The sequence below is a fragment of the Lampetra fluviatilis genome, chromosome 7 (genome assembly GCF_964198595.1).
Source record: "Lampetra fluviatilis chromosome 7, kcLamFluv1.1, whole genome shotgun sequence".
Taxonomy (NCBI): domain Eukaryota; kingdom Metazoa; phylum Chordata; class Hyperoartia; order Petromyzontiformes; family Petromyzontidae; genus Lampetra; species Lampetra fluviatilis.
Genome location: NC_136281.1, coordinates 633,806 through 658,431, shown reverse-complemented (window position 1 = coordinate 658,431; position 24,626 = coordinate 633,806). Strand labels below are relative to the sequence as shown.

Here is a 24,626-nt window from a genome sequence, read left to right as displayed (position 1 = left end):
ACACGCCGTTCACACGCTTGCCGATGTCGCGGTAGAGATCCCTCCTGGTACGCAGATGCTCATCCCATTGTGTTACCATAAACGGCTGGAGGTTGTGGATGGGACAGCGGGTGTTTTGTTATCCCCGTCGAATTCCTTGGGAAAGGCTTTCTCTCTTGTTGCGGCTCAAACCATTGTTCGGGCCGGACAAGCCCCATTCTTGCAAGTCTTGAATGGGGGCCCGGAACGGGTAGTCGTTCCGGCAGGTGCGGTTTTGGCTCATGCCACTACCGCCTTTACTGGCCTCGACGGGGACCGCCCGCGTGGGTTGGCTGCGGGCGTATCTCGTACTGCTGATTCAGACAATAGATGGATCGCTGAATTGTGCCAGGAGAATTCGTCCCCATCCCTTCCGCAGCGTGACGTGCTGCGCTCACTGCTGTCGCAGTACGCGGACGTTTTCAGCAAAGATGATTTTGACTTGGGTCGTACCTCGCTCTTGTCACACCACATTGACACTGGTGCGGCGGGTCCGATACGTATGCAACCACACCGCATGAGTCCTGCGGAAAGGGAGCACGTGCGTGGCGCGGTGGATGACATGTTAGCGGCTGACATTATATCACCATCCAACAGCCCTTGGGGTGCCCCGGTTGTGTTAGTTAAAAAGAAGGACGGCGGACTTCGGTTCTGCGTTGATTTCCGTCGGTTGAATTAAATATCTGTGGCAGATGCTTACCCCCTGCTGCGGATGGACGATTCTTTGGACGCCTTGTCGGGGGCTACATTTTTCTCTACCCTGGACCTCTCGTCGGGATTTTGGCAGCTTCCCCTCGATGATGCGTCGAAGCCAAAAACGGCGTTTCGCATGCCGCAAGGCTTGTTCGAATTTAACCGCCTTCCCATGGACTTGAATTCCGCGCCCGCGACGTTCCAACACCTGATGGAGTTGGTGTTGGCAGAACTGCAGTGGGATGCGTGCCTCATATAGTTGGACGACGTTATTGTCTTTCGTCGCACTTTCGAAAAACACCTTCAACGGTTGAAGGCTGTTTTTCAAAGAATGCGTTCTGCGAGATCTCAAGTTTAAGGCCAAAAAGTGTTATTTGTTACAGAATTCTGTCCGTTACCTTGGCCATATCATCAGCTCTGGCAGTGTCTCCACTGACCCGGACAAGACTTCTTATGTCCATGAGTGACCAACGCCCACTTCCGTAGGTAACGTGCGACGGTTCATTGGCTTTGCATCTTATTATCGTCGGTTCGTTCAGAATTTCGCCACGCTAGCGAAGCCTCTGCATGTCTTGATGGGCAAGAATCAGAGGTTCAGATGGGGATCAGAGGAGGAACTGGCCTTCCAGTCCCTCCGGGATCGATTGGCTACCGCACCGACGCTTGACTACCCGAATTTCTCGCAGCCTTTCATCCTTACACAGACGCTAGCAACACCAGCATCAGTGCTGTTCTGTTTCAACGTAAAAACGGTGTTGAACGGGTTGTGGCATATTGCAGCAGGGTGTTATCCCCCGCTGAAACTCGTTATTGTGTCACTCGCCGGGAGTTGCTGGCGATCGTCCATTTTGTTCGCCAATACTGGCCCTATCTTTACGGTAGAAAATTCCTCGTGCGCACTGACCATGCGGCCCTGCAATACTCGTTGAAATTGGAACAACCGTCTGGACAGCTGTCACGATGGTTGGAGTTGTTGCAGGAATTTTCTTTTGACATAACCTACCGTAAGGGTACCGGCCAACCTACCGTACGGGTACCCGCACGCATCGCTGCGTAGCACCGCCCTCCCCACCCCGCCCTGTTATGAGCGCGGTGCCGAAGGTTGACGGGCAGGCCGCGCCGGTTGAGGCCGGCAGCACGCTGCATCTGCCACGCTCGGTGTGGCAGCGTGAGCAGATGACCGACGCCTCGTTGGCTCCTCTGCGAGATCGGGCCGGAGGGTCGGGATCTCATTCGTCCTGCGGGAATTCGCAGCCGATTACCAACCAGGATGGGTTGCTTATGTGCAGAGACGGCTTGTTGGGCCGTTCGCGGCTTGTGGTGCCGACATCACTCCGTTATGATCTTATCTGCGCGCTGCATGCCGACAAGTTGATGCATCTCGGTATGCAGAAAACCTTGCTCACGATGCAGCAGGATTTCTTTTGGCCCGGTATGACGGCGGATGTCATAAAGGCTATCCAGGCATGCCAGGAATGTGTGAGGTGGAAACCACCATGAGAGAAATATATTCCTCCCTTGAAATCGATCGAAGTGTCGCGGATTAATGAGCTAGTTGCTCTCGATATCCTTGGGCCGTTCCCCCCTTCAGCTAGGGGTAACAAATTCCTCTTGGTCGGGGTTGAATATTTTTCTCGCTGGCCGATGGCCTGGCCCCTGCCCGACCAATCGGCTTCCTCCATCACCGAAGCATTTCTGAATGGCTACATGATGGACAAAGGGGCTCCGGAAAGGTTACTCACAGACCAGGGCCATAACTTCTCCTCTAAATTGCTCTGGGATGTGTGCGCAGCTTTGGGCACAAAGAAGATTCGCACTTCCCCTTACCACCCGCAGATGGATGGTATAGTAGAACGGTTTAACCGTACCCTGTCGGCCATGCTTTGTCACACGGTGAGTGAAAAGCAGACCGACTGGGACTTGCACATACCTGGCGTTCTGTATGCATACCGCATGGTCCCGCACGCTTCTACGGGATACTCGCCATTTTTCCTTATGTGCGGGCGGGAGAACGTGCCTCCCATTGAAGTGCAACTGGCTACGCCCGTGAAGGAACCTCCCCTGTCCTTGCCTGAACACGTCCGCGAGTCACTTTGCCATGTCACAGAGGCACGGGAGGCTGCCAGGCTCGCTACAGCCCGGACACAGGCCCGGAACGAGCGATATGCTCGTCGGTCACGACGCGGCTTGGCTACATTATCCGCAGGTGCCTGTGGGTACATCCCCTAAACTGCACAAGCCTTGGCAAGGTCCCGTTAAATTGATAGAAGTTCACAATCCCCAATGTGTTCGCATCCAGTCGGGGTTGCGTCGCTGGTATGTGCACTCGTCGCGGCTGAAACCTTATTTCGCACCACGCACTGGTCCTTCATCCCCACTTGCTGACCTGCCGGGGTCTGATGTGCCTGACGTGCTACCTGGCTTGCCGATTGATCCCCAGGGGGGACCTGTTCTGCTCCCCATAGGCTTTGAAGGACACCGCGCCCCCTGGCGAGCGGCCTCCTGCCGGACCTGTTCCTTCCACGAAGGACGCTGGGCCTGCTCCGGCACCGCTGCCCCCTCCTGCTGGGCAGTCAGCAAGACGACCACGTTCCGCGGGGAAAAACGGACCGGCGTCGTGCACGCGCTCTAAATCACTTCCGTTCTGTTAAAAGTTGATTGTTGTGTTGCGCCTTCCCTTCCGATGCCGCTTTTGGTGTTCTTTATCATAAGTCGTGCGTTGTTCGGCGCCCTAATGTTCATTCGTGTTGGCGTTCCTTATCTTCAGTCGCGCATTGTTGGCGCCCTAAATGCTCATTCGTGGGCTTACACATCGCGGTGGATCGTTACGGTGCATCACCCTTTTCCCAGCCGAGACGGCTGACTTTTCACACCGGGGGGGGGGGGGGGTGGTGATGTAATATGAAGATGCACCTGGAGGGTAACTGGGCCATAGTGATGGGCTCTGCCGGCCTCAGCCCGCAGCCAATGGGACGTCGAGCCAGGGGCGTAGCCTGTGGCTGCATGGCAACATCTGGAAGGTTCCAGGGGGCGAGGCTGATGATTGGCTGCGTGGTATCACGTGGGCCAGGTGTTATAAGGGGTGGAGAGAGACAGCTCCGGGTCAGTGTGGAGAGGGGCTAAGGAGGAACCACGTCTGTGTCACCGGCACGCCGGCGACCACGTGGCGGGCCGGAGGCTGTCTCCGACACACACCGTCAACCAGCGGTGTGAGGGAGCAGACGCCACGCTCGGGGAATGGAGTAACTGGGAAAAGAGGAACCCAGCGTGTGAGGGAGCTGTGAATGAGGAACGAATAAAGGAAGGACAAAAGACACGGTCTCGTCTGGAGCGGATTTATTACACAAGTGGCTGCTTAGCGTACGGGTGAAATATTAATCTCTGGGCGTTCACTATTATTGAAAATGTTAAGGCGCTTGGAAAGATACCTTTTCACATATCTGATAGTATTTCTTACAATAGTAAATATGCCAGCAGCTGCAGTGTAAAGATATGGCCAATAAGTCATCCGTAATAATCTAATATGTATCGCACAAGGCATTTTTCACATTTACTGTATTCCGCAAACTGACATTTACCCAATTTAGACATTTTCAAAGATCAATACCTCTACAAGCACTCAAGGAAAATTTAATTTTTCATTAATTATTCACCCTTTAAGAAGCCTACACATATTTGTCTCTATTCCTTAAATTACGAGGAATTCCACGAAAATAATGCCTCCTGGGTTTTTTTGTCTCATAACATTTAAATTAACTGCAACTAAAATTGAAATATTCAGCGCATAGGAATGTCATAGACGTTTGGCCATTTTTCAACACAAGTCTCCATTATTTTCTATGCACTTGCACCAACGTTGAACCAGGTCCATTATCGGCATCGCGTAACCATTTCCGAACAGTATTCTGTACAGCAGCGTAACTTACTAAATGTTTCCCATGTAGGCCATCTTTCAAAAGGAATGAAGGGATGAATATGTCAGGGCAGCTCAGTCACCTAACCTGTTCTCAATACTGGACATCTGTGAAAAAGAGCTTCATAGCTCATTGGATTCCTCCAGTCTAAATAAAGATTCTGATTCTGTGTGGTCTGGCATTTGTTGTCATGTTGTGAAGAACTTCTGCTCATTGAATGCCTGGATGTGCTGGCCGAATATGGTTTTCCAATACGGAGAATAGTGGTGGGCATATTCAAAAAGTCTACATGTTTTATAAGGTAAAAAACATCTGTTACTGATAACAAATATGATGCATTACTTTAGAAGTCTCTCTCATTGTATTTTTACGATATATTTTGTAGGGTATCAGGCCATTTATCTTTTTTACGAAGAATTGGCGGTGGCCAGGTGCCTCGGAAAGAGAATGCCATTTCACAGCAATGAGGTGGCACTGCAAGGGTCGTGGGTTCAAATCAAGGCAGCCACTCCTGATTCAACTTGGTTCTCAAGTGGAGCGAATAAATACAATATTGGTTTTTCACCCAATTAGGGAAATTCTAGACCATAGCCTGATTTGATTTACATAATGTGGAAAGAGCATGGCAATTCCAGCAAAAATCTACTTGACATAACATTTGCACCAATCTATTATTAGAATAAAAACAGTTTGCTGCTGTATATTGTTGCGTAGATTTTATTTCAAAGCATCGCCATTACTTCTAGATTTTAAGTTTTCGTGACTGCAAGGATCCATATACTCTTTGGTTCTTTCGGTAAAGTCACGTAGGTGAAAAAAAATAACTAAATTAAATCACGACGTTTCAGAGGCAACACAAGCTTCCGTCATCAGGTGGAACAACCACAGCAAAATTATTCACTACAGTAATTTGGAACAGCCACAGCAAAATTATTCACTACAGTAATTTTTCTGCGGCTGTTCCACCTGATGACGGAAGCTTGTGTTGCCTCCGAAACGTCGTAATTTAATATAGTTATTTTCATTTTATTATTTTATTATTTTTCATCTACGTGACTTTACCGAAAGAACCAAAGAGTATGCATCGTCATTACGTTGAATTACGTGTCGTATGACAAGCAGCACCATATTTTGCAGACGAAAGTAACTACTGTACCAAGGATTTTATTTTTCCCCCCACTGTTGTTTTGCCACTGACGCCAGTGCAAAACGCAAGGCAAGCCTCACTGCACAAACATCACTACACCACTCACTACAGTATAACACCTCTGACCTTACTATATTTTGCACCAAACTATGTTTGTTTCTCAGATAAGAACAGTTCATTGGCAAATTCGCCCAATTATATATATTCGTCCAATTATCCCGGAAGAGTTCTTTAGATAAGAGGATGAAAACTTATCCTATCCGTGAATGGTTATCTGTGAAGGCATCTCTTCTGTTCATCGCAGATAAAAGTTTCACTATGTCGACAAAATTAGTCTTCCATCGGGAAATATCTTGAGCTTGAGAGACTGACAAGGAATGTTGGCCCATGTTTGTTAAGCAGGGGTGGTACATAACAAGTCTATGACTTCACAACTATCCCCCAGAAATGTCTTCTGCCACACCCAAATTCTCACTAGGAAAGAAAATCCAGACTGTAAAAATTACGACTATGAGGTCATTCCAACCCAAAGTACCACCACACGTGTATTCTCTTACAACTTGGTGACGGCAGGAAGAGGGTCAGGAAACCCCTTGACGTGAATAAGATGCCAATCCTTAAACTCTAGGTACAAACGTAACATCGTGTAAGAGTCAATGGTTTTGGATTACCATATGTTGTCCTGTATGCAAGGAGTTCATACAAATCCGTTCCGCCGCTAGAGGCGACTACATTCAACATAAAAAAAAATCGATCCTTGAATCGAATTGCCTCTGTATTGTAACGGGGGTGGGGGGGGGTGTTACACCTTTACAATCCTCGTGAACACGAATTACTATACAGAGTGGTCCATATGTCTTGTGACGCCCACCCCCCCCCCCCCCCATTAATTGAACAAATATTTTTTCCCCTTTGCACATTCATTTCTGTATAAATTGTACGTTTTTGAGAATTAAATGGGGGTCATGAGACATCTGGACCACCCTGTACAAGAGTGGTAATAATTATTTTGTCAGTGAAATTGAAAATAAATCGGAAAATTACGTCCCACCAAAAATCTCATGGAACCTTTAAATATTGTCAACTCATTACCACTGGATATGAGCACCACATTCCGTGGGAGGCAAATTACTTGGTTTACTGTTAAGTGTTTAGCGAAACAACCAACATTTTTTTGAACTTTACCATGACCTTGCCCTAAGAGTAGAAGTAATCAAACTCTGGAAAATCCATTTGAGAGGCTATTCAACTTGTATTAAAAGCAGGCACTGTCCTTATAGATAATATAATTTGCGATTTTTTTTAATGACATACTTCTCATCATGTTACTCTTTAGAATACATGCATACTATTCCTTTTTATGGATGCTATGGATTTCGTCGTGATGACATGACCATAAAATCATAAGTGTTTTTTTTTTACCGATTCCAAGCCAACATCTCACACAGTAACTGCATATATTTCTCTGTGGATTCACACCATGATTAGAGCATTCAAGTAATGATAGCACTTTGGAGCACAAAGCAGAAAACAATAGCCAGTGAGTCATCCCTTAATTATCAGAGCAGAACAATTCAAGCTACAATTATTTACTTGGATGAAAATGTCTGCAGTACAGTGTATGAAGAGCGTGTCGACTATAAACAAATAAGTAAACGCACTGATTTTAGTGTGATTGCTCAGCTTCATTTGAATTCAAGCACTCGGTCAAAGCACCACCGAGCCCAGTCAAGCTCATCGCCGTCCGTGGCCCGGAACCAACAGTGGATATTCCACATTCCTATGGTAGAGAGCAGTCTATCCTTAGGGAAACAGCTGATGACGCCTCACAAAATGACCACGCTCATTGTTTTAACCACGGACGGAGCAAATAGGATCACAAATAATAAGTATAACCCGTAAAAACAAAGTTTTTCACTATAAATCCTTTATATGCGTGGCAGCGAACTTAATATAAAGGATTTAAAAATATATTCGCCTGTGGAGGACGCGGGGATCGATCCCGCGACCTTTGGCATGGGAAGCGAGGGCGCTACCAACTGCGCTACTCCGCCACAGCCTGTGGAGGGGTTACGCTCTGGGCTCTTACACTGTGACGTTCAGCCAAAGCCATGAATGAGTTCTATTTGAATATATGTAAAATAATTGTTTTGCCTAAAAAGTGTAACATTTTTGGAATTTTTTTTCACGAACATTAATTGTCTCGCACAACGAGTCTGTGTGGAAAATGTCAGCTCGATTGGATCACGGGAAGTGGGTTAAAAAACGACCGAAAGATTTGCACGGTCGTAAGCATTGCAAGCACGCAAGCAAGCAAGCACGCAAGCAAGCAAGCAAGCGAACTTAATATAAAGGATTTAAAAATAGAGCTGTATTTATTTTAAGGCCTTTAACTCAAACACTGCATAATGGAGGGTCTCGATTAAAATAACAACTTTGTTGCTCTCTGATGTGTTTTTCGGGTTGTTCCGCATTATTCTCGGATTGATGTCCGACATTTCGCTCCACGTGCCGAACAACACACCGCATCATCCAAAAACACACTGGAGAACTTTTCAGCACAATTGGAAAAACCTACACGGGAGAATTACTTTGATGTCTTTATTTTCTGGAAGAGTAAAAATTGCAGTCGCCGAGCAAGCTACGAGTCACACCAACAGATTGCAATTATCACCGAGCTGCATGCCCCTCTCCACACGTCTGTGGGGAGGCTGCGATCCGACAAGCTCCTGGAGAACAATTACACAAATCCCACGTCTGCCCTTGGACGTCGATCTCGTGAGCCAACCCCGCGACCCGTCTGTCATCGTGGCACCCACAGTGCACCAACATGCCACGCCAGGACGTGTCAGTGGAGTCAACGTGGGGCGAGGGAGTGCCTCTCCTCGTCAACCAGGAATCGATTCCTCGTAGACGACCCAACTACGCCCCCCCCACCGCCTGGGTTTGATCTTCAGCGCCGTGAATGGGCCCTGCTGAACAGGTTCCGAACGGGACAAGGCGCCTGTGTGTGTGCGTGTAGCAAGCCTCCGAGCTGGGTTAGCTAAAGTTCTGAGGACACTCCATTGCGCAAACGACGAAGCCGGTGTCTGGCTTCGATGCAAATGCACACGCGAAATAAAATATAGAAAATTGGTGGGACAGGCTGGTGCAGGGCCTCGCGTCGCATGCTGCAGTGTCACGAGTCATTGGGTTGCAGTGAGCTTTGCCTACTGCGTGCCATCATCCACCTGCACGGACGTCACATTCGCCTCCTCCGCGCGTGCCCACAGAGTTGCGTCCGGAGTCTACAGCTGCCGTTCGCCACTAAGTGGCAGTGAAGGTCACCACGTCGGTTGTGCCAGGCTAGGTGCACCTTTCAGGATACGTGAAGTGTCAAAGGCTCACTGCTGAGAAGTCATGGGTCGGACCCAGGTGCCATGGGTTGTCCGAGATGACTGGCAGATGCACCACCTGTGCTCCCCACTCTGCCAACTTGCTGCGGTTTAGCTGCCCGGCACTCCACTCATTGTTGTGAGCATTGCTACTCTGCACTCCGTTGTTGCTGAAGGGCGACTGCTTCCAACTGCCCAGTAGCGTCCTTCACGAGCCTCCTCCACAGAGGCCGAACTTGACACTGCTGGTACCAATCATTGATATCAATCATTGGTAAGTCCACTCAGCTCCACATCCTTCTGTGCCACATCAGTCCATCTGTTCTCACTACCAAATATGTGCACACTCGGCGCGTGGGCTTGTAACCTATTGCTGTCCCTCGAATTGATATCCCAAATGTCTTCATCTCTCGCTTCTTCAGCGGTAGGTTGAACGAAACTGTTATGATTTTAAAGATGTTGCTGGACTTGTATAGAAATTTGTCGATTACATTATTGTGTAATTTACTTTACAACCAGTGAAAAACTTGTAAATTAGTTACATTACTTCTGCCTTGACAGTATAACTATCCAACAATGTTATTGTACAATGGTGGGTTGTGAGATTTTGATAGTGGCTGTAAGGGACCCTCAGCCTAAATATATATGACGGGCATATTTATCCCGAAGGCAGCAGGGAAGGGTGGGAACATCACGTCTACTTAATATACATATATCAAATGGACCAATGAAATTACCACTTTGGACACTATGGTTCTTTCTACTCTATAAGTGACCTGCGGTCCGAGGAGAAAAGTCCATCTGTGTCTGTGTATCCCTTGAGACTGTAATCAACTGCAAGGTTTTTCTCCTTCTTGGCGAGTTTTTTTCTCCTTCTTCAAGAGCAGTGAATCACTGCTGGTATCTTGTAGGCCCCCGGAGTCACACTGCAGATCAATCATGCAATAATTGGATGCATCATTAGCCATGATCAATCCACTATTGGATGAAGGCCTCCCCAAGCTGTCGACAACTACCATGTTCCTACAATGCAACAAACCAATTTAGCATCTGCACGGGCCGATTTTCTTGCTCAGTGTGTGCTCTCGTCTGGCTGTCACTCCGTGACAGGGGGGGGCGAGGTGGGGAGCAAATGCCTACTCTCAAAAAATATAAGTGGCTCTGCCACCTCGGCATGGCATTGGACATCCTCACACCGAGAGTTACGTCTCCCTGTGTGTACAGGCACCTTCACCTCGAGCACATCACCCTGGTTGTAGCACGTGCACAACACCACCATTCACGCACAGGCAAAATTCACTTCGCTAGGGCTTGCACGCAACAGCATTGTCACGGGGTGTGCGTGTGTGGTGCCTGTGTATCTGTATGCAAGAATATTTTCACGTACATTGTGCGTGCGTGCTTTCATGGTTTTGTGGCGATGCCTGTTTGGCTAGATGATGACTGGTTGTAAAAGAAGGCACACGTTTTGTATTTATGCAGCAGTGGAAATGTGAATGTGTGCACTGTACTTCATTTGTAAGGGTTGTAAGGTGCCCCTATTGCTTAACCCTTTACGGAGGGAGGACTTGTTTATTAAAATAATACAATTGCCAATCGGTGAGGTTGCAGTGAATTTTACAAACAGGACACTGTTATGGTTGCCACCTGTCCAGGTTTGATCTGGACAGGAATTGGCATTCGGTATTTTGGTGACAGGGAATTGAGTTGTACCAAGCTCAGATGGGATTGTGTTCAACTATATTACAGTGGACCGCCCAGTTTGCATACACCTAGACTGACTGAGAATTGTCTGAGGTTGGTCTGTGGAAACCCTCAATATACTATTGATTACCAGCGCATTATTCCTGCTTATGTTCACTGGGTACTGTGTTGTGTGAATGGAGTATGGGCCGATCATACCGCCTTCCACAGGGGTGATGGGACGATAAAAGTGCAAGGGATGATGGTCATCTCCTATTTACAACTCTTGAGTCAGTAGCAAAATTAAATAAATAAAAATCCACATTCCTATTGCAGAGGCAAATCTGTCCAGAGGACGCTACTGTATTGTTGAATTACTACAAAAAGTCGGATTTTATTCTCTCCAGAGGGATAGGCCACGTCGACATTCGCTTGGAATTTGAAGTGACAACTTTTCCAATTTACGTACCATAAATTGGAAGTAATTGCTAATTATTTTAAAAAAATTAATGACTGATCGTCATCATAATGACCATCATCAAATGTTCAAAACAAACAAGAAAGGTATGTCTCTAGCTGCTGGACATTTCCACTGCAGTTTGTGTTTCTAAACTGATTAATAACTTTAATGGTTACATTTCATTACAAAGTATCTGCTCTTCCTATAATCCCCAATTCTAGTCACAGATCCTCCTATTGTCAACGTTAATTATCTGCACCTTCCCACTGGCAAAAGCATTCACCCGGAAGCAGCAGAAAATGTTATTTTATCAGAATCTATGTGCGGCCCACTATTCCCAGAAAGGACGCAGGCGGTGGTGGTGCTGCCAATCACGGTGACGGCTGCTCCACCGATGAGAATGACCTGGACGTAATTGTCAAGGGTGCTCACTCAATCGTTCCAATTATTCACACAACAGCCCAAAGAAGGGGTGTATATCCTGCAGCTTGGGCGGTAATTTCATCCTATTATCCATATCCTAATCCACATATTTAACTTGGGCATAAATTACTTACAGGTGGTCTCCCGAAAGGATCTCATTCATAGGGCTGTACAGTATTACCAACGTGAACGTGCAGATCTGAGGAATACTCATCTATGGTGACACATTTATCCTATTCATTAGATAAAAGGAAAATGAAAGGATAAGTGTGAATAGTAGATAACTGTACTGTACTCCAATAAGACTCCCCATATCAGCATGAGTGCAAGAAATAGTTGTTTTTCAGTGATGTAAATGACGGTGAGTCATTGCTGTTATAAAAAAAAACTAAATAATATTCATCACTGCATTTTTAACAAACTGGTGTCACAACATTGCTGCCAGTGAAGAGCGTCACTGGTAGTTCAACATTTTTTTTCCAGCAACAAAACGGATGGTGACACAACTGATCAGGACTGCACATTTTCCCCACTACACGAATACTCTTATCCACATCGATATGGGGAGGGCGCAATGGGTGGGCAGATCCTATTATCCACCCCTATCCACAAAAAAATCTCCAGATGTTTACACAATTACACAATTATCCATGGATAGATGTGCACAATAGAATATAAATGTGCATAATAGGATATAAATGTGCTGCATCTTCTGGGTCACTGATTTTATAGATTCGGGGTCACTACTTTCAGGTGGTAAATCACGTATCGACTAAAATATTATGAAATCCCAGACGAATTTACACTTCTGGGAGACTACTTCTTGTCCACGGATTAACAGTCTGCACCTCCGATGAGCACGGTTGGCTATGTACAGTGCGAAACAAGTTCAACATACATACATGAGCAATTTGCTCCTCTTGTTCACTAATAATATGGATAATAGGAACAATTAGTTCATGAATCAACTGGGGCCGTGAGTAGTAGGAGTTGTGAGTGATAGGGCTATGGACAACAGCTGTTTCATCACACTGAAACATATGCCTTAACGTGACTCATGGATTTCCTTGTTCCTGAAGTAAAATGAAATGTTTAAGTTCACACCCATTACCCATAACTGTTTCAGTGTTTATCGTGTTGAAAGTGGGTGTGAATGAAATCTATGGAATGTGTGTGCTGTATAAAATGTTTCAATGGGCTGTACACTAGCTATAAAAGCAATTGAATACCTAAATAGATTATTAAAACCATCTTCAATAGCTACTAGAATCATGAATTGATTTGGAAAATAATTAAATTGCTCTATCCATTTAGAAATTGGTAAAATCTGAATATTGGCAGTAGTTTTGTTGTACAATAACGCGGTAGTTGCGTTCCTGAAGAACATCGAATTACGAAAAATGGCGTTATAATAAATCATATTTAATATAGGGGGTAAATAACAGTCCGCGATAGCAGGTGAGATGCGTATGCAGGCCGAACAAAGACTGAGGCGTGTGGGTAGCATCCAGCAGCATCCCGCCTTGTGTGATGATACTACGCCAAGGCAACCATACGAACGTTATTCTTACTCGCGCGATGTAGTTCCATTCACTAGATCGCGTTATATCCAATTCGCATCTGCGTTCCAAAAACACGTGTTCCCTAATACATTAATAATCGCGTTATATCCAATTCGCGTTATGAAAACAACCACGCAGCATTATAGGAGAACAGACCGTCTAAAAATCAAGAATTCAGGCTGGCATTGCGGGTGTTGCTGCCACAGCAAGAACGATCACAACTCGCTGTAGTGTGATATGGTGCCCGTAAGCAGGAAGTGTTGCATTTTTGTGGAGTCGTTAACCAGAAATGGCTGAATAATAATATGAATAATAATCTCTAAAGAGATCTCTATTGACTGGGGTGGGCGTGAGCTGGGGGACAAAAGGAAGTTCACGGAGCGACCGTGCTATCGCGCTTATCTTTAGAGTGCACTTTTTTAATCATACACTAAATTTTATACCTTTGAACAATTTAATTAAATATACCAACCCACTAAAGACAGCCCCAGCAAACGTTGCACAAATGGGATAAGACATCGTGTACCAAAAATGTATACATTTCCTTTCATTTGAAGGTAAAATCTGGGAACGAAAATGAGAGACAAATTGTTTGTACATGGCCCAACGTTTTGTTGAAATTGGTTTAGGCGACAAAAGCAGCAGAATTATTTTAATGGAAGAAATCAATTTGAACTTGGGAAAGTTGTGTCATGTGCTTGTCCATGCACACGACACGACTACATATGGACATCTTAGAACTTATACTAATAGGGTTTTTCCCCTTTTTTCTGGCAGATGACGCCAAAAGGCGCATTTTGGCGTCATCTGGTCGAACACCATATGAGACTAGGCTCTAAAGAAAGCTGTCTCTGGTGTGGACCAATCAGTTTCAAAGACAATGCATAAATTATCAGAGTATTGTTTTTTGTTTGCATTTGACTGCAAATATTGTGGTTAATGTAAGTATGATTCCTTGCAAAAGGTGTCAGTTTTGTTGCCAGAAAAAAAGGGAAAAACCCTATTAGTATATTTTGGTACTGGCAAAGGAGGTCCCATGATCTTAGAACTTTTCACGCGCCAGTATATGGCTCTGGATAACTCTATTCAGTTGACTCCACGTACGGATGCCCTATCGAGACAAATGAATTGTATTAATGACCAGGTAAAATTAACACTATTATAAAAAAAGATTTTACCAGTTAAGGCCCACTGAGCTATATCTCTCTTTTTCAGAAGTGACCTGGCCACAAATGGTAGCTCAACAAAGTGGCTTATCACGTGGAAATGTATAGCAAACACTCTAATTGCATGTTTCTAAATGTGGAGGGTAAAACCGGAGGACCCGGAGAAAAATCTACGCGATCACGGGGAGGACATGCAAACTCCAAATATACAGGCGTCAGGGTCGGGATCAAACCCACGATCTCCTGCATACCAGGCGAGGTAGTTACCACCGTCACCGTGGTGAGCTAAGAGCCCCCCTGAGACCAGAAGTGAATGTATCAAGGAAGGCATCGGTTTAATGGGATACAGTACAGACCAGAGGTGGGACAAAGTCATTGTTATGCAAGTCCAAGTCGAGTCGCAAGTCATCAAATTCATGACTCGAGTCTGACTCGAGTCCAAGTCACATGACTCGAGTCCACATCTCATAGGTGGGACAAAGTCATTGTTATGCAAGTCCAAGTCGAGTCGCAAGTCATCAAATTCATGACTCGAGTCTGACTCGAGTCCAAGTCACATGACTCGAGTCCACACCTCTGGTACAGACACAAGAGTTAATACATTCAATTGCATCGACAAAAAATGCGGAAAGTACAATATAAATATATTACAAAATAAATTACGCTTTAAACACTAAATATAATGTGCATTGACAGTTTGCACTTGAGTTGAGGGTGACATGAGCGTAGTTGTTATCGCCACAAGTCATGACGCCTGGCCTGGAATGGTGGCACAGGGGTTAGCTCAATGCACTATGAACCAAGTGACCTGTATACGGATCCTGCATACGGATCCTGCATACGGATCCCGGCCACAACTCACATTAGTGGCAAGCGATATCTGAACTGATCCTGGCCACCCCCCGCCTCTTCACCAACCTGCACTGATTAGCATGCTGAAGTATGGCCAAACAGCCCCATGGACCCACACTGACATGGGGAGGCTCTCATCCACCACTGGCTTTGACAAAAGGGATTTACGTGTGTATTGTACATTGCAGCACACTTTCTGTAGCGCGTGCCATACATGTATACTGCATACATACATGCACAGCGTGTGCAGTATGCCCTTGCACGGCAGTACAGGTACTCGTAAAACTCCACTTTATCTCAGGGATGCGTTCCTGAAATTAATATCAAAACGACGTCAATCAGAACGATAATAGGTGGAGGAGGCGAAGGCTGAGAGGCGGTGGGTACAAGAAAGGACGGACGATGCTGTCAGCGACGTAAGTGTGGGCCGAGGCGACGCAAATCGGGTAGTGGTGTTCATAATAAAGTGACGACGTATTTGCGAAACGACGTAAAAGGGGAGAGGCGTACATTAGCGCATTCCTGTTTCTTTGTCTGTGGTCAACAGCCACATGCGTGCACCGCGCATCTTCACTGCACGGCAGCGTGAATTGTCCCACGTTGTGCTGCGCGTGGGGCTATTGCAGCAAGCCAAGCAAGCAGCAGCAGCGTATCCCTCGGGTCAGCGATGCGGAGTAACAACACTGTAGCACTGGTGTAAAATGCGACGGAGAGGCGCGCACGGTGGCTGTATGCCGGTGTGTGCACTGAAGTGGCGATGACTGTACATGTACGGTAATTTATTCCGCTGCACTTTCATGCGCGAGTCGACGTGCACAGAGGAGCCACGAGGTGTGTGCTCCCCCCCCCCCCCCCCGAGTAGGTAGCGTGTTGCCACGGACCGCAGTGCACAGCTGTAATGTCACCACCACCACCAACCCCTGCCTCAGCTGCAAGCCTTCACCAACGCCACCGTCAGCAGCTGCTGCAGCAGCAATGACCAATCCACCGCTGCGTGAAAACGACCCCCGAAAATCTTTATCACACGCATCATCATCGTCGTAATTAACATCAGAAGCAATCAATCTGCTGCAGGATGAAGGTCCTCCCCACACCTACCTTCACGAACAATGATTATAAATACCTCGCCTCCCCCCCCCCCTCGATGTTCCTGTGGGGTGGAGCAAACCGTGCACCACATCCTAGAAGTTTGCCCGACGCGCACAAACTCAGCGGAGGCCGCCTACTCACCCTCAAAACAGCAGGACCGAAAGCAACCGCTTGGCTTAGGGGACTTTGCATTCGCGAAATGAAAAATAATAATTACAAATGCATTGGCAGTACCGATAAACAAAACTATAGAATTTTTCCACAATTATTTTGGAGAATTGAATTTAAATAATAATAGTGTGTGTTGGTTTACAGCAATCCCTCCCCAACTGTGAGGGTTTGGTTTCTGGAATAAGCCGCAGTTGGCAAATCCGCGGTAGGTAAAGTACAGGGCCTATGGAAAATAGGGGGTTAGGGGAACCACGGCCACGGTCAGAATCGCCATAGCTTAACTAAGTTGCCTGTTTATTAACTAAACACCGAGTAAAATACATGACATTACACAATAACGTAATTAAACATTACATTAACTTTAATACCTTGAATCTGAACAATGATGATGACAATGAGATGATGGGGGAAGGGCTGGGTAGGAGGAGGAGGGGCTCAGCCCCACCCCTCTTCCTCCGGGCCACAGAAGCGACACTTTCACCTTCACCACTCGCTGCACGCTTCGGGTCCTTGATTAAGGCACTCAAATTTATACCACGGATTTTTTTTTAAAATCCTCAATTCCTATGTATTGTTTTCACCCACATAGATGGAAGAGATCTGAGTTAAGAATGCTTATCATCAACCTCCTTGTTGAGGTGTCCGATTTTCGTCACACGAGTGACCCCCAAAAACTGATGGAGAGATTTCACCCCCACCGCCCCCTCCCCCCCGCCATGAAATAATGTCCATACTGTGCGTGCGGGTACGACCACTAGTCTCTTTGCCTGAGAGACTCGCCTGGGTTTGTCCCTTGGGCCATTGCTCAGATTTGCTACTTGAATTTTTTTAAATAAATGTAATGGGCTTTTGCTAACAGATAACAAAAACCTCTTTGACAATTAAGCACAATCTTAATAAAACCACGTTCATCACTTACAGTCTACGCAGTTCTATATATAGATGTATTGTGGGTTTGAATGGAAAGTCTGATAAAGTATGTTCCCTACCTATCTGTGCATGCACACAAATACATGCAGCAAGCCAACCTTGTCATTGCAGCCAGAGCTGCTTAATATAATCCACATCCCTTATCTCATTGCATCCTTCCTGATCCTTCCCATCAAGCAGATAAAATCTGCGAATTTCAGATGCCCATACATAAACATGTATCGCTCACATACACATAAAACCATATGGCATTAAGACACTACAATACTGCAATGCTAAGCAGAGGCACAATGATTGTCAAAATTGTTTCAGTTTAAACTGCACAATGGGTAGACTGTGTTTTTTTCTTTTGTATAATTTTTAGTCTTTTCTCTAATTTTATTCCCAGGGCATGTCAGGAGACAATTAAATGAATCTTGCACGGCAGTGCAACCCCACGTGTCTGAGAACATCTATATCATGATATTGGTGTTTGTCATATGACAATCACACTGATGTTTATAATTCCCAGAGATGGAATTTATAAAATGAAACCAATTGTAATGTGCTTTTTTCAGGAATTGGTGAGACCATCAACTTACCACACTTGAGAAACCAGTTTAACCACGGATGAGTGCCCAGAATCAACCCAGAATCTCAGCCTGTCAGCTGAGCCCTCAGACCTCTGAGTCACTCAGCCACCTCTAATGTGTAGATTCTTGTCAGGAGGTTGGCAGCCAGTCACCGATGAAAGGGTGGGGGAGGTAGGGCTGAGATGAAAATCAGAGGAATGTTTCCTCTGGAATGTTACTTGGGCTGCGCCTACTGATTGCCTTTAGCAAATTTGCTATTTCTAGAAAAAAACCTGTTGACCCTGATAAAAGTATATTTTTAGAATTCACTAAAATTCCATTCAACAGGTACATCAATTTAACAAAATTTGTGGGGAGCATTCATCAACGGCATTTCATTAGTTACATAGCAATGGGTCTGTTTATTGCATTACATAAATAAAGGAAAACAGCAATTCAAGGTTTTAGTGGACAACCTGGAAGGAGCCTGGGCATATGACATGTTTTACTGGCCACGGATAAAGGCATTTCATGAACAATGGTCTTGATCATAAACAATCACGCAGTCTTCTTCTTTCGCATGGCTGATGTAAATGCAGAGCAACGACTACAGTTTCATATTCAGGTGGTCAAGCCATACAACCAAGTCAGGAGCAGGGGAGTAGTGTATCATCGCTGTGATGTCTCTCCTTCATAATTGTGGATCGAGCAGTGAGATACACCGAGACATTATGACAGTAAACATAAACAACTGTGCTCAGCTTTCAAGTGATTTCTTTTAAAAACTCGCACGGTAACTCAGTGTCGCACCAGATAGCTTGTACACCATGTATTTCCCTCACCAGTTCTGAAATGTAAAAATGCCTTGATGAACCTACTCTTCGATGAATACTGTATCACAAACAAACAGTAGCACATATCCCAAAGTATATTTAATATGATATGAAATAACTATTAAAGTGTCATAGGTATTGACTACACCAAGATATTTTCATTTGTTTAAAACAATCTTGGTTTTGTAAAGTTGCATGAAACAAAACATTTGTTTACTACGACTGGTTGTGCATACATAATATGTACTGAAATATCTGGTTATGGAAACCCATAAAGCTATCAAGCATGTAATTGCTAAATATCTTCTTCACACTTTTTATCGTAAGGCAAGTGCCCTAAGATGTGCCTTAAAATAAAGGCAGAAAGTGAGAGTAAGGTTATAACATCCATTCATTACGTATGACAAAAACATACTTACACAAATCTCTCTGGGAATTTCTATAAATAGAATTTATTTGAAAGGTCTCCATGCTCGAACGAACTCGAACGAGCATGGAGACCTTGGAGAGCATGGAGTGTGATCACCTCCATTGTGTAAATTCCACGTTCCTATGGCATGGGACAGTATATTTGTAAGGAAACCACTACTGACTTCCTACAAAGCCGTACAGTACATTGCATTCTCCAAAAAGATGATGGGCTGATTCAGTCCTCCACGAGGATTTGAATGCATGACCTTTCGATTGTGAGTCAAGCACTCTGCTACAAAGAGACTGATTAAAATACCTTGTGTTCAATTACAATACAGCAGTTACTTTGCATTACTTCATTTCTTCACTGTCAGTACAATACGGCCAATCAGTACCGGTGCCTGAGCGAAGAGTGATGAAGATGGCTATTGCTATAACGGAAACGTTCAACAGTCTCCTGGGACCAAGTCCCAAACCTGGCACCTGCAGTGCTACGTGCAATGTGAGGCTTCCATTTCATCTGACAGAACGATGCACACCTCAACCACAAGATCACATTACACGCAGCCCTGCCATCACCTATCCACTGTCTCTTGGATGAAAACTTCCAATATAAGCATGTTTTAATATAATTATATATATATATCAGTGTATCCAATTAATTCAGGCCTAAAGTTGGGGGAACATCAAACATAGGTTGGGTGGAGAAAACTATTTTATGTTCACCCCACCTATGACCCAGATAGGTAAAACAATCTCAAATGAGCCATGTGTAACGCTCATCGTCACTGACTGTGCTGGCCTCACATTGTGAATATTTTACATTCCTTCTGAAGTTTACGATCTGCACACCACAGGCGATGTTGATTTTTCAACAATTTCTGCGACGGTCTTGTCTAATACTGGAACAGCTCCATTTTAAAATCTCCATGTGTGTCACTGGGGACAGTGACAGTGTGAAGAAGATGCACTCTACTCGCAAGTTTTTTTTTTGGATAATGAAAGGAATGCTTTATTCAATCTGCTTAGTTGCACACATTTGACATTCCAAACGGCTTGCCGTGAAAAATGATCGCCTGCCAAAATGTGTAAAATAATACCATCAGAGGGAGTGATTTCTGCCAGCTACCATTACAGAATAATTTAAAATAATCCACAAGTTCATATTGGCAATGCTCCATCCAAGTGTTGAATTTACCAGATGCAATGTGCACTGTTAAAGCGGCTTATATGGTTTTAATTATATATTTTTTTATCATACAAAATATAACATTCCAGTAACCAAAGTTCCTCTGCATCAATTATCACGTTAACATTTTGAAGTAGCTCACAGTGACTGATAGACGCATGAGAATAATAAATAAAAATGTAAAAACACGTTGATTTTAACCACACTTATGCCAGACACGCGGAAATGATTTCAGATCAATATTTGTGACACCACCACCACATACTCGTGATACGTGTGAGCCGCACTGAGAAAGCCCTTAGTGGAAACACTGCAGACTCACTCGGTGGAGGTGAAACCCCAAACAGACTCCTCGTCTCGCGGGCACTCAATTCCGCCGAGTCGTGGCGACTGCGCGAGTGTTGAATATTTCATCACAGCCACGCCGATGAAAAACAAGCCACAACAGAGCACCGCGCCCGGCGCACTTGTCCAGAAAGCGCAGCTTCAGCCTGCTCAGCGGGGCTCCCAAGCACCGCGTGCCTGCTCCCCCACACCCCCATGACTCGTTCGTCATTGAAGGCGTCGGCGGCGGGCCGCGACAAACTAAACGAACCCTGGACACGCGCGTGGACCGGTGGGGGAGGCCTCGCGGCGCGCGGGTGGCACGCGCAGTGCCCCCCCCGCCTCGTCTCCCCACAGGGGGGGGGGGGGTTACCGGCGTTCTTCACCAGCGGATCACTCCCTCACCTATGGTGGTGATGTGCGAGGAGTGGAACTCGTTGTCTGTGAAGCGGCAGAGCAGGCAGGTCTTCCCCACGCCCGAGTCGCCGATGAGGAGCAGTCTGAAGAGCACGTCGTACTGCTTCGCCATGGCTCGCTGCTGCTGCTCCTCCTGGCTGCTGCTCCAGGCTGCTGCTGCTCCTGCTCTTCCTGCTCCTGGCTGCTGCTGCTGATGCGTTACGCGCAGCACACGAACCGGAGACGCCTCCACAAGCGGAGCCGCGTCTGTGCCTCCTCTGCGCCGCCGTCGATGTTGGCCGCTTTTACAAACGACGCACACCGCCACGGGGTGGATGCGAAGCGCACATCGCCTCCACGCCGTGGGGCGCCAGGCGCGGACCGCGAAGCGAGCGGCCACCACAGGGACGGCTCACTCATAGGCTGACGCAGCCAGCTCGACCGCACCGGCCGGTACCGGGGTGGTCGCGATGCGTGCACCCCCACCACCCGCCTCTCCTCCTCTCTCCCCTCCTCGCTGCTTCCTCGCCTCCTATCGCTCCTCTCCCCTTCCTACCGCTGTCCTCCTTCGCCTGGACTCTACCGGTTCAGGCGCGCTATGGTTGTTGTTGTACTGTCTCCGCCTCCCCGGTGCGGGTTCGCCACCCCCCAGCGTGGCTCAGCGCACAGCCCTCACTGCTCACCACTTGCACCACAGCTCCACCGCTCACCACTCACACCACAGCTCACCACTCACGCAGGAGCCTCACCGCTCACCACTCGCACCACAGCTCCACCGCTCACCACTCGCACCACAGCTCACCACTCACGCAGGAGCCTCACCGCTCACCACTCGCACCACAGCTCCACCGCTCACCACTCGCACCACAGCTCACCACTCAACACTCTTACGCGGCGCTCACCACTCACGCAGGGGCCTCACAGCTCACGCGGCACGGCGCTCACTGACAGCGGCTGTCGCAGCAGCGGTGACAGTGACAGCAGCGAACAGCTGATTTGGAGGGGGGGCGGAATCACGCCCTCAGTGACGTCACCACGCTCGCCCGCGTTTGCCCCCCCCCCACCCAGGTGAGGCGGCCATCGAGTGCTGATGGAGGCCACGTGGAAGCCACGTGTGGACCGGTGCGTGGGCAGACCGCCGGCCCCGCGCTCAGCGTTCTCGCGAGCTGCCCGTGTCCTGTCGGTGCACGAGGAATGCGCCAAATCGGTCGCGGTTATAACACCGTGGGACAACCCCGCGCCTAAACGAGATGTTCCATCTCAAAGGACCCAGGTGCAATATTTGAATGCATGGCAAACAAAGACTGCATGCGCATCGTTAAGAGTTGGCAGGTGGGTGACAGACAGTTCGCGATCAAGTACACAGCAGGGGTATTGTCAATGCGAAATCTGTATGGCTACGCGAATCAATGGCAAGTGAAGGTGCAGTAGATACATACGTACACAGTACAGTAGTAACTATACCATGGTAGTTTCACGGAGCGACTTAATTTTGTAGCCTGTTTCAGTGCTGTTAGGAATTGCAATTCGAGTGCTTGGTTAGGACACGTCGCAAACAATGGATGGTGGCTGGTGGTCATTAGGGAATGATTCTTGGGTTGTTACACAGAAGTTCTAGCCTTTCCATTGACATTACTCTCACCGTGTCAAATGGATATCGGAGCAGAGTAATTTATTTAAGATCAATGTTATTGGCTATTTATGTATTATAGGTTTTCTGTACTGTATACTGTCCAGGGTGGTCCAGATGTCTTATGACCCCAATTACATTTTCTAAAACGTATTTTTTTAAGTAAGGTTTATATAAAACAGAAATGAATATGCAAAGGAAAACAATGTTAAGGGGTAAATAAATTGGGAGTCACAAAACATCTGGACCACCCTGTACAGTGCAAGAGCCCAAGAATCATCGCTGATCGTGGCTGCATTGCTGCTGTGTTGAGCAGCTGTAGCTAAGCGAAGGTTGAGGTAGCTGTCCTCGGAAATCTGTAAGTCTTCCCAGGAAATACTTTAAAATCCCGGCGTTTGTGTGGCTTGTGTAACAAACCACCACTCAAGACGATGCATTTACACATGGTTCTCTTCCAGTATTGTGAGATGTTCTTCTTCCCATGACATGGCCTGGTTTTTTTTGTATTTCAGAGTTGGCAACCCTCCTGATGAGACATGTCGGCCTGAGACAGCCGATATCTAAGCCTGGCAATGTCGGCTGTGCTGTTACGCATAAAAGCTTGTTAACACGTGTTTGCAGCCACACCTAACACTTTTTTTGTTTGACTCCACAAGTGTGTACCCCCATGTAAAAGTAATTTCAGTAGCTCAAAAAGCGTATGCTGTGTCAGACCACTTAGCCAACACCGCTGAGACCATGGGTTGGAATGTGGGTTTCAACAGGCCCTGATGAAACTGGGATTTCAAGTGTAGCGAGTTGATGGTGTCGGCCGCGCCACAAATGACTCGACACACTAAACACAATCTTGGGTGTGGTTTTTCAAATGATTCCGGCTGTACCAGCAGTGACAAACATTTAATTGATACGTGACTTCGCACTGATTGCAGAAAATATGAAAAGCATGCTCAAGGAGTGGATAAAAGGCATCTGAGAGGGCACCCACTGAGGAGATAGTGATGAATTCAGCTCGTGTGCAGATTCCAGGCAGATTATTACATTGCAGGACCTTGATAGATAGCGACGGTCTGGTCAGACCTTCCGTTAGAAGTGGATTGATCAAGGCTGATGATAATGAGCAATAATTTACAGCTTTTTGCCAATCTACTGCAGGATGAAGAGCTCCCCATGTCTTGTCGGTGATGAGGGTTGTTTTACCATACCTCACCACATTGGTCGGTGAAGTTTAGTGAAGTGGGAGGCGGGGTTCCAGTACTGCTTGAGATATCACTCACCACTGATGTTTGCTGTGGCTGGGAATCAAACTCATGTTGCCACTGCTGTCCCCAAAGAAAAAACAGGTAAATATCAGAACAAATGTGAGCCCCTCCGTTGACTCGCTGCATTGGCTACATTGGCACAGTGATGGTCAACAGGGGACCACAGCCCAATGCAAATGTGTTCGAGTATCTGGTTGTTCAGTGGCACCGTGATCGATGACTTGAGGAGCTGTACTTTATCCTCACTCCACAGTTGATACTGAACTGCTGAAGCCTCCCATAATAAATGTTGGCGGCTGCCATTGCGCCTTTACTTATGTAGGCTGTTGAAGGCTAAATACATTTTATTTGTGAACTTAAGCTTAGTTTTCCAAACAAAATGTGTGGCAATATGAACTGTTGATTTTTGTTTGTTTAGATCAGGGGTGGGGAACCTTTTTTCTGCCAAGGGCCATTTGGATATTTAGAACATCATTCGCGGGCCAAATTATCAACTAAAAAATTTGCCTGTTATATTTGGTCAAACATTTTATTAACTCACCCCTAATGTG

General features: G+C 46.4%; 1 protein-coding gene across 1 annotated transcript in view; it reads right to left on the bottom strand.

Annotated features, from left to right (window-relative positions):
• The window catches only part of RAB15 (RAB15, member RAS oncogene family), a 74,481-nt gene extending 52,851 nt beyond the window's left edge, over positions 1-21,630 (bottom strand). The window contains exon 1 of the mRNA XM_078858077.1: positions 21,196-21,630. Within this exon, the coding sequence (XP_078714203.1) occupies positions 21,196-21,319 (124 nt within the window). The 5' untranslated portion in view covers positions 21,320-21,630. The remainder of the gene's footprint in view (positions 1-21,195) is intronic.
• Between the last annotated feature and the right edge of the window lie 2,996 nt (positions 21,631-24,626).